Source organism: Dermacentor andersoni, chromosome 10 (genome assembly GCF_023375885.2).
Source record: "Dermacentor andersoni chromosome 10, qqDerAnde1_hic_scaffold, whole genome shotgun sequence".
Taxonomy (NCBI): Eukaryota; Metazoa; Arthropoda; class Arachnida; order Ixodida; family Ixodidae; genus Dermacentor; species Dermacentor andersoni.
The window spans coordinates 93,879,901-93,891,400 of record NC_092823.1 but is presented as its reverse complement, the minus strand read 5'-3'; the positions used below and the strand labels follow the sequence as shown (position 1 = coordinate 93,891,400).

Here is an 11,500-nt window from a genome sequence, read left to right as displayed (position 1 = left end):
CTTGCTAGCACTTTCGGTAAGGTTAGTGTATTGATCACTCTTTGATTGATCAATGTGCGGTGATCCATAGGACTACTTGATTTCCAAAGCACGTGCTGAAATTCCGCCATACAGACGTATTTTCTTCGTCCTTTCTTTCATATTTTATGGAATGCAGTTTTCGATCCAGGCAACAAGAAACTCACGACTTTATGGCGACCACCGTATCCCGCAACGTATACGGAAACAACGAGTCTGCGGTTTCAGTTCAAGCGGTCTCGAGTCTCTTCGGGGTCCAAGCAGCGGAAGTGGAAAGCCATCACTTCCCCAGGCAGGATGAGTGCACGGGAAACGTCTCGAAGAAAATAAAAGAAGGAAGAAAAGGAAAACCATGAAATTGGGGTAAAGTGTCTCAATAAGACTGGATTAGCCAGCCCCCTTTTTTTACAGACTCCTCACTTGTCTGTGCGCCCGAGCGTGACGACACCCTTGTGTAGGTACAGAAAGGCGAGTTCTTTTGACACGCGGCTTTTCTGAAGGGCGTGCGAACGGAACAAAAGGTAGAAAAAAATAACACGGAGGTACCAGAAGACAAGCGAAAAAGCGTAAAAAAAAACACGCAGACTTGTCGTGTCCATTTTTTTCGCTCGATTCGCGCTGCAGGACCTGTTCGCTCCGTGAGATTAGCAGGATCAGTGCGCGGTGTAAAATGATTCGAGAGAAAGAAAAGCCAAACCATGGCGACGTGGCCTTTTTAGGCTGACGCGAGTAAGACGGCTGACGCAACAACGACGACGAAGTGACCGCAAAATGGCGGCGCGACAATGGGGATAAACGGCGTTTTGCGGTTCGTTGTCGCGGACATTTAGGTCCCACAGAACCGCGGGAAAAAGAATTAAGCTTACGGCGCTGTACTGGCGATAAGAGTGAGCTGCGGTCGGCTTCGGGTTTCACTTTAAAACTCTGAGACGTGGCTACGGACGTCTTTGGGAGAGGGATTTATCGACACCTTAGAAAGTGCGAGCCGAGTGAAATAGAGCTGTGAAAAGCGATGTGTCCGGCGGATAGCGTGCACGTTTCTGGTGGACAAAAGAACCTGTTGTTTGAGGCAGTTCCGCTGTGTTGTAAGAAGGTGTAATGGCCACTAAGCTCCCATTGTTGCGACGCGTGTTTGTACAAGGAATATCGGAGACGAAAAGTATCGCGTGAGCTTGTGGAAACCGGGCGTTGACGCGCTGACCATCTCTTCCCAAGTATCACTGTAAGCACGACCGCTGCTGAGCCAGGGTTCTAATGTCAGTCGGTGTGGGCCCACATTGGCCGGCTTCTTACACTGCTAGCGCTGCAATTCAGTCGGACCCGGTTATAACGAGCGCTTTTATTCGCTAAAAATATTTCGATGCATCCGGTAACTCGATAGCACGAATTCGCCTATAAAGAACTTGAGCGAATTTTTTTGGATGCATTTGTTATATACGGATTTGTTATCCGGCGTATAGAGAAACCACTCATCAGCGTCACTAAAAATGGCACTCTCGGTGCGCGAGATTGTGTTGACCAAGTCCAGTCCCCTTGATCTCAATGTCGGCACAGTAACGGCACGGCACATTCCCTGCAAATAAGGGCGCAGAAAAAGAGAAAGAAAGAAGAGCACCATGGCACAAAGAAAATAACTTCCCTTGACGCTACGTTCACAGCATGTAAGTGGTGCATAGCGCTAGCAGCTGGCGTTCTGATTTCGATATATCCGATGTGCAGTTTGTTATATGGGAGTTATTTTAGATTAGTATTGGTCAATAAGAATCGCGTGTATACGTGGATGCTGGTAGGACGAACGTTTTACGTCTATGGTTACTTTGGCGTGGTTTGTTTTACGGCGTCAACTGTTGTGGACTGTCGACTGGCTTGGATGGGCTGGGAGCCGTTGTCACTAAGTGTATTTCGTAGCATATTTAACATATATACTACAGCGACCTGCGCTCTTACTTTAACAAAATTGTGACTCCTTCTTTGTAGGCAGTAAAATATTGTAAAGAAGGTAGCATTTCGGTCCGCATTGCTCAGCAAAATGCTCATATAATTTGTGGCCTAACATGCTGCTGCAGTCAGGTATCACTAGACCACCAGCAAATCATTCTATGCATGAACCAAGCAAATAATGCCGGACTGACAAGCGCTTTATGATCGACCCGTACTGTAAAAAGCAAACTACTTGCAAAGCTTCAGCGAGATGAAGAATCCGATAAACGCGAAATCTTCATTTTGAGCTGCTAGAACACGCAAGAAAAGTCGCAGTTTCGTCCGAAAGGCGAATCAGTGATTGTTATAGCAAATTATAAGCTGGCTATACGAAGTAAAGCTAGTAGTTTTATCAGCTGCATAAACTGCTGTAACCATTTGCTTCCTAACTAAAATGATAAGCACGCTGTAACGCGCGCACAGGCAAACACGAACACACCTCACTCGATGACCGCGGACGCTCGATGAGCGCGGACACTCGATGACCGCTGACACTCGCTGTCCGAACACTTGCGTGATGAGCGGGAGCTGCGGCAAATGAATTCCCTCACGTGCTGTCTCTCACTTTAGTGCGACATAGACGCGCGAGAACACAGTGTAAACGAAGCTATCACCTATCTCAGACATGGGCGCCCGCGGCCGCCGCAAGCGTAGTAGAAGAGGAGATTCGCACTAAAGCGCCCCTCCCCACCCCCTCCTAGTGCGCGCACATCCCTGCCCCCCCTTTCCTTGCGCGCGTGAGAAGACGGCATGCTCCCTTCCCAGCATCCTTCCTCGCGCGCCGAGGGACGCCGCCGCATCGAGCCGCAACCCTTCTCGGCACAACCTCACAAGCTTTCCCTGGCACCTAAAGCCTACGGCGCGCAATCGTGTTGTCGCACTTGGACTTTATACGGGACGTCACGGCGACGGCGACAGTGGAAATTCGCCTGATGTGTCCGCATAATTTATATCGCATTAAATAAAAGCACAATGCGCACGTGAGAACCTGCGTTTTGGGATACCGTTCGCATTTCGGTTAGGAGGTGCTCTAAAAATTGCCGTCGTCATCAATATTACTGTAACTTCACTGTCGTCATCACGCTCCATCGCGGTCGTCATCGTAGTTGCTGTCATGTCGGCGTGACGCAATCGTTATTGTCGCACGCACTCTCGCGTCACACACAAAATGACTAACCTTAGACGAACTCACTGCGCCATCCGGTAACGCATTGCGCCACCCGAAACGAGGCTAGCGAAATAGCTTTACAAGAACTTACGGGAGGTAGGTGGTAGCTTATTTGTGAGCGATCAGCTTTAAAACATAGGTCACCGCACAATATGAATCCGCACCGATGTAGGTAGCAACTGCACCAGAACCCCTCACCGTTGGTGACCAGTGCTCGCTTACGCGTATGCGTCTTCGAACACTTCTCAACAACACATTGTGTATACTTCAGGTTTCTCAACCTCACACGCGTTTTTCAGATGATGTCTTTAGGAGCTGGCTGTTTCAGATGCTGTTGGGGCACGCAAACAAAGGAAAGGAAAGAATGAGTAGCATTTGTAGAGGGAGCTCTTGTATTAATATTTGCTGTATTTGTCGGTTGTGGTAGATCATTGGCACAATTGGCTACACATGTATAGCTGTGTTCAATCACTTTCGAACCGAATGCAAAAGAGTAGTTGGTTACAGTTTACAGAATACTAGAACAACAGATACATAAAGTGTACATCAGTGCTGGCGGTGCCATGTCGAGACGCGGACTTCATTGTAGAGACCATGTTCTACCTATCTGCTGGTACAAAGGCGTCGACAGTAACTCTAACAAAGAGTGGATTTCCTTTTTATTTTAACGCGATAACGTTAAGCACCTTGTGTCGCAGAAAATCCATCTGGTCTCCAGCGTTGGGCGTCACTGCGCCAAAAAGAATTTCCAACCACCCATACATACTTACCATGCAGGCCCTCCATGTGGCGCAAGCAAATTACTGAACTAATTGAATTTCTCAAGGTAATATACGCAGGAAAATTTTAAAGTACGACTTAGACACAATCTACAGACATGACAGCGTAGGTTTTTAATTTGAATATACGAGAAAACATAATTGCGTTACGCAAAAACTAAAAAAATAACACAAACACCTTTTCCAGCGTTTCTACCTTTCATAGAGTGGCCATGGCTTTCCGGATTTCGTGCGCGCAAATCTCAAAGGCCATAAAGCGGCGCACCCGCTTCCTTGCAACATCTACAGATGGCGCTCGCCTCCGCCGCATCGCGACCCATGCGAGAGGCTGCGTTCCTACCAGAGAGCTTGCCTTCGTGCATAGCGTTCGCCGCTAGCGTTTCCCTGTGAGCATTACGGTTACGTAAGCTGCAGTTGCTGGGAAGCATGAGAAGCACGCAGGGATCTTTGAATGCTATCACATTCCACTCCTAATGGCGAAGCTTAAGCGTCCTCCAAACGTTTTTTCCCTTTCTTCAAGGACGGTGACGTAACGCGCATTTATAGAATGTCGTGGTGAAACAAAGACTCACAAGGTGACTTCACCAACGCCACTGCTAACGTATTATTTCTTCTCCAGTGTCCCGGTATTTCGTAAACTGTAGTACGCTTACGCAAGAGCTCAAACTGTTTAGTCTAAACTATATATAACGCTCACTGACGCAACGAAATATCGAATATGCCGATGTAAGTGTAGAATTATTCTCGATACATAAGCGTGCAAGGAGTATGCTTATAGCGAATATCGGCTACAATGAAAGTATTTTTCGTATTGGAGGCGATTTCGTTATACCGAGGTTTGTCTTTACTGTCAGTTATTGTGTACAGTCGCGACCAAATTTTGGGGACCAATGGTGTCGCGATTTTTTTTTCGCAGCCTGGGTATTCCGACTGAAATCAAGAGCGCACGCGTGCGCGTGCGTGTTTGTCCAATACAATGCATTAAACCAATTCCAGGTCACGAAGCTGAAATCCAATGTACTGATTTTTTTTTGTTATTGGTGCCACAGTCCCCAAACTTTCGATCGCGACTGTACCTTCACGCATGACTACAGTTGAAGGCCACAGCGCAGGACAGCGTCCGGAAAGGGAGGCGACCCGAGTGTGCCAAAAAAATTAAAGGACCAGCGCATAACTGCCACATCTGTGCAGACGACGTCCTTGGTGACCTGGGTGCCACCCCGGTAGGGGCAAAGGTCACGCGTGCCGCGTTCCGAAAGACAGCCACTGTGCGGCTTGATTCAGCGCTGACAAGAATGGGCGTATGTTTCACCCGCACGTCCTCCCCAACCCTCTTTACCCGCTAGCAGCTGGGCTACTCAAACACCACGACCGGAGCAGCATCAGTCAGATGAGTAACACAAAATAAAGTTACGCACGCACACGTCACAAGCAACCATACGCACGCACGCACAGACACGCACACGCACGCACGCACGCACGCACACACACACAGACACACACACACACACACACACACACACACACACACACACACACACACACACACACACACACACACTCACACACGCTCACTAGAGGTCGCCACTCACTGCACCACCCTATCACTCCTGTACACCCCCCACACGACTGCATACACACGGGCCACACTACTACAGCATCGTTTATTACGCGTAAAAAAGGTACAACGAAAAATTACGGTTCACCACCACAGAGACCGGGCTGCATTGTGGGCACACGTGTCGCGTGCCACCTTTGCTTGCACAACGAAGAAGGCTGGTCTCCTTCTCTTTCCGCCATTTTTTTCGCTCCACCCCGATTGGGGAAAAAAAGAGAAAACAAGGGAAAAACAAGGTCGCGCGATTAAGTGCTATACGGGATCCAGCCGCACGGCTGTAGATCCAGTTCTCTCCTACAGCGGATGTCGTAGTTCTCTCTTTCTTTATGCACTTGAGCTTTGGTTCGTTTTTTGTTACGTGTGTTGCCTTCCCCCTTCCGCTTACATCCCTCTTTCCAAGCATTGTCGTCTGCTCATTGTGGGTCGTCGTCTGCTGCGTTGTGTTGTCGTCCGCTCGCGCGACCATAGCAGGCGCACAATGTGGTGGTCGTCTGCGTTTGGGGCCAAAAAAACCGGGACCTCCCGCGTACGTCCCCTTCTTTTTTCTTCTTCACACTTCCCGCTGCGCGGATAGCGTCATACTTCCGGTTTCCGCCGCTCGCCACCGCGCCGCCATTGTTGTTCCCTCGGTTTTCGGGAACTTTAAATCGTCGTCCCCCCCGTCCTGCCGAGATGAAAGGAAAGCACACAAGGGGGCGCACGACCGAGTCCAGGCTTCGACCTTTGCGCAGTGGTGCTAACTAAACCGGAAGTTAGACAGGACTGTATTTCTTTCTGTCTTTGTTTTGGGAAGTAGAGACAACCTGAGGTGACACGTCTAGCGTCGCGGGAGGTCGGGGGCTAAAAGAAACATTCGTGAACGGTTCCCGAGCCATTTGTTTTTGTGATACGGGAGAAAGGGGTACTGTATTAAGAGACAGGACGTGACATCTGGCAACACGTTCGGCTTCTTATCCCGCTTTGCAAAAGCTGCCTGAACTGATAACTTTTATTTTTCAAAGGGGACCATCTCCTATTTTGTTCTTTTCTCTTTGTGATTTCGCTTTCGCTAGGAAAGGATGAGAGATGGACAACATTGCTTAACGAAAAGTTGGAGCACGGACTATGCACGAAACGATGAGAGCTTAGAGATGTGAACTGGTTATTACTTGCGGGCGTGTGCTTGTACATATAAACACAAAGTAACAATAACAGAAAAAATGACACGGCATCTGCCTGTTCCAGAAGGGTGAAGGGTGCTGCAGAGGCACAGCAAAAAAAAAAGAATGTTTTGACGTGGCAGTCGGGCATACTATCGCTTTGCTTCTAACTATTTAAGGGGGCACGCGTATGTTCCAAAGAATACCACATGACATGACGAAAGCACAGCACTCAGTGTTCGTCACACGGTTCACGCTCAATGTTCACGCTCAAAGTCAGCCACACTGTAGTGTGGCTGACTACACCTTGATGCTCATACTCCAGCATCAAGTCACTTCTTTGAGTTGCAACGGCGCAACATGGGACATTTCTAAAGATTCGCGGTTGAAGAAAATTATGTGGATCGCACGCTTACGTGTGGGAATTGGTGTTCAGTGAAGCTTTCCTTGATGTTTGCGCAAATGTTAATGCTAACACAACGCTGTTGACGGAAATGTTTGCACACGGAATGGCACAAAACGAATTCAAATTTGGGGAAATGCTGCGCTAACGAGGCAAACGCAATTCAACGTTTGTCCATTCGAACACATAACCATGCGCGTACCCCATCAGGGGCATTGACCAAGACTGAGCGCATACCCGGTGTCACTTGACCACTTGCACATGCCCAGTGTATGAAGCTCTTTGCTGGGCTCTACACAGCATCCGCAAAATGGGAGGAAGAGGCAAAGGAAGCTTTAAAACGCGTCACGAGGTGGCGCAACCGGCGCGGCCCTTGCGACCAACGTGTCCGCTATTCCTGTACCCAGGACTGTAAACTGTAAACTGTAACGCATATTACGGGCACGCCATAACATCCGTAAAATACGAAGTTTGGCAGACGCTTTCACCGCACACCGGCAGTGAATGAATTCAGTGCAATGCGCGTTGCTTACCTTATATCTTTCTTTAATCTCTACTTTATTAGAATTTAGTTTTAACACAGAGAAAGAGAGTCTTGTTTTTCAAGATGTGCACTTAGGACGTAGAGTCAGCGCGTTTTTGTATTCCCAAACACGCGAGTGTTAGGGGACGATGCGAGGAGGCAGCTGCCCAGTATCGTCAGAATAAATTCTGGAAGATTAGTACATGCAAGACTCTCCGTTGTCAAGCTGGCATAGATCAACATCATGGTCGGGTGAGGAATAAATGCCCTCAAGGTATGCGGGATGTAATCTTCTGCTGATCAATAAAGTCTATGGAGGCTTACATAAGGACTGGTGTAGACTTTCATAAAGCTCTCCGTCCCCCATTGAGGTACCCGCCAGCTCTATCAAGGTTCGTGGCTGCGTTGATTATTTGCAATAAAAAGTGAGTAACGCACTTTTTCTTCTAAGCAATCGTCGACACTTTTAGTTGCCAACGAGACATGACAATAACGAGACAAGTAGCGATAGTCAGTGGCACATAGGGAACGGGGAATTAACGGTACATGCGTAGACAGCGTCAATATAGTCGAAAATTAACATTACAACATAGACTACACTATATCCGGCTCTTGGCCAAAAAAGAAAAAGTAAGGCGTGTCAACCAACCGAAGTCGACGAGAAAGAACGTCGACGTAGATGCGCGTAAAAAAAGAAAAACGAACAATGTAAAACGTTTACATGAAGAAATAAAGGTCCCGGAAATACATCTAAGGTTTTACATTGGAGCGAACAAAATAATGCAAACATTGCAAATAATGGAAATAAGCTTATGCAATTATGCAACATTGCATAATATTTACTATCACGATTTCAGCACCAAATAAATGCTTATGCCATGTACGTCGGCGTTGTCTTCTTTCGCGTCAACATTGGTTGACACGCATTTCTTTTTTTTTTTTTTTTGTATGTGGCCGTGCTAACGGTGAAGTCATCAGTGAGTCTAACTTGATTTTGTCTTATCTGCAAAACAAATAATACTCAACGAGAATTTTAACTTGAGACAGTTCGTTTGTAACTGGCACTAAATTCTAGCATGTCTCTGACATGTCGCGACGACACGAGAAAGACGTAAAGGGATGGAAAATTTACCCACTCAAGGCACTGACCTTTAATGGCCGGTCAGATAGGAACCAAGTAGCCCCAACCAAGTATTGTCGTTAAATATGGACCTTTCCCATCGAGCTCTCTCCTATTGCGTTAACAGCTGTTGTTGTAGTATTTATTGTTGCGGCTTTATTTTTCTGATAACTGCCTTTCGGATGCCTGGCTTTATAAAACTTCGCATAAATATGGGGATTTATAGTTGTAAGTGTTCAATCTACGTGCCTCTGCGTTCTCCTCGTCTTGTTCCGTTGCTTAAACATAGCACCAGCTAAAGCTAAATGTTTCATTTGAGGACCTTTATTTTCTTTATTTTTTTTAGGCAGGTAGTGGCCAGATGCTGCACCATGGAGGCCAATTCCTGTTCTGGGGAGGGCGTGTCCTTGCTGAAGCTCAGTGGGACATCCTGATTTGGTTGCACCTTGTCTAGTATAGCCCGAATGGCTCTCGGCGTATCTCTTTCTTTCTTCTTTTTGTCGCGGTTTCACATGCCACTTCAAGCCTGAAAAATGCAGTGGCCTGGACTGTAGTGGCCTGGACGAGGATTAGAACCTTGGACCTTCAAATTGGAAGCCTGATATTTTACATATGCTCCACGCCACCTATTTGGAAATTAGCGGACACAACTTGGAACTTGGAACTTGGAACAAACTAGCGCAGGACACGTGCGACTGGCGATCGCTGGCAGAGGCTTTCGCCCTACAGTGACGCAAAAAATAAGCTGATGTTGATATTATGATACCTTTCTTCTGGTGTGGATCCAAGTTCATTGACCGTTTAGGTCAATGTAGCCTTGTAGGTGACAACGTTGCAAGCGCCATATACGACAGAGCGCATACGTACAGCTGGCGGCGGATGGCAAGTCGTGAGAAACGAGATCGTCGACCGCGCGGCAAGCGTAGATTAATCCGGCCAAGAAAGTGTGAAATCACTTCTGCCCCGAAGCTGGTCGTGTGTTTTTTTCGGCGAAGCGGCTACGACCGACCCCACGCCGGGTTCACGCGGCGACCCCTGCAGGGTCACGTGACATCCGGACCGGAAGTTCGACGTGCTACACGACGGCCACTCCTGCTTGCGGTAGCCAAGCGAAGACAACGTTTCGTCTTCTGCTCGCCAAGCCAGGAGCAGACGAAGCCAAATGCAAATGAAAAAAGAAAAATGTAAGAAAGACGTAAGATCACCAGAAGCACTACAAATGACCTCGCCAATTGGGATATTTAAACATACGAGGGCAAAACAAAGAAAGGATGAGCAACCAAAAACTGTGAGCGAAATAAGAGTGCAGGTTCTATAAAGTAAAGAGCAGGCTACAGATGCCCGTTTAAAGAACACCCACTCAAGCAGACGCTAGAAAGAGACAGAGAACGGTCGTCAGCAATATAATGCTCGCTTACAGCACGCAAGGAAATAATAACAACACTGACTCGGCGAGGGCTGCTCACATGTGATGAGAATAGGCAGGCGTCTCACAAGAGAAAGCTACAAATAAACAGTGAAATAAGTTTGGTACGGTGCTCCGCTTGGACCGGAAACGGTGTTTAGGGGGCGGGCAATTAGGCGACCTAATAGGTGTCGCACGGCCTCTGCCAACGACCTCCACGGCCTTCTCCCATGCACGCCCACTTCGTCTCTCTTCGCTCTCTATACGACGGGCGTAGTGAGGTGCGCACGCCGACCGCAAGGTGGCATATGTAATCATACCCGCAAAAAAAGGGACGAACTGAACAATGGCAGGAAACCAGAAAAACAGAAACAAATGAAAAAATTGCTTCGTTGAAGAGGATGCGTATGTTTGCGGATTGTCTTGCGACATTTATTTTACCAGAATCTGACGCTGGCGGTTTCTCCTTGGCAAGCCAGAGAATGTAGTCAGTTTATTTCCGAAGATTAGGCGCCCATTCGCAGCAACGTGCTTGCGAACAGTTGATAAGCTTTCTGTTATTCCTTTGCACAAGTTCAAGGTATCATTCTTGTTCTAACGGTGTCATCCTTTTTAAATTTTCATATTATCAGAGTTTATTTTGAATGATACTGCCTCATGATGTATTATTGTTTTTGCCATTCTTTTACGGCGATTTTCTGCCCTGCTGACTAAAATTGCTATTTGCTTTGTGTACAACCTATAGGAGGTCTCCTTACAGCCTTGCGCTCTGGGACCTCCTTCTGTATCTCCATTTGTGTGTTAGACTTAGTCAATAAATTATTTCCGATTCTGAAAATGCAGTGGAACATGGTCTAAAGTACAGTCCACTCTTACAGGGAACCAATAAATGTCCGTAAACACAACAGGAATGCTTGTTGAAATTTACCGGTAAGCATGGTATCGTGTGAAGTGCTGTGCAGGCATAGCTCAGCGTACACGAGCAGAGCCCGCATGTCACCTATGGTAGACGACCAAGTTTGAACTGAGTGTTACTCTTAATAGTGAAGCGTAGAGTACATACATCGCTGGGGGAGTAAAAAAAATGTTTTTTATAACTCATCAAACTTCTGCATTTCGTGTGCGTCGTGTGTGACACGCTTTTTTAATCAGCGTACTTTTTTCCGCACTCATTATCTCTCTAAAATTTTCCCGTGTGAACAACGAAAGCGAGCTAGAAAGAAGTTGAAAGAGCGAAAGTTTTACCGCAGGCCATGTCGAAGCACGTGACCCGTGACGCGACTGACGCCTCCACCTGCGCGCTACGCGCCCGAGGCTCATCTGTGGACGACAGATGTCATATGACTC

General features: G+C 47.4%; 1 protein-coding gene across 2 annotated transcripts in view; it reads left to right on the top strand.

The window, feature by feature from the left end:
• LOC126544398 (S-phase kinase-associated protein 1-like) overlaps nucleotides 1–396 on the top strand; it is a 31,528-nt gene extending 31,132 nt beyond the window's left edge. The window contains exon 4 of one of the 2 annotated variants that reach the window (XM_055062549.2): nucleotides 158–396. In XM_055062549.2, coding sequence (XP_054918524.1) covers nucleotides 158–319 — 162 coding nt within the window. In that variant the 3' untranslated portion in view covers nucleotides 320–396. The remainder of the gene's footprint in view (nucleotides 1–157) is intronic. The other variant, XM_055062548.2, reaches the window with a different exon arrangement.
• The last annotated feature ends 11,104 nt before the right edge of the window (nucleotides 397–11,500 follow it).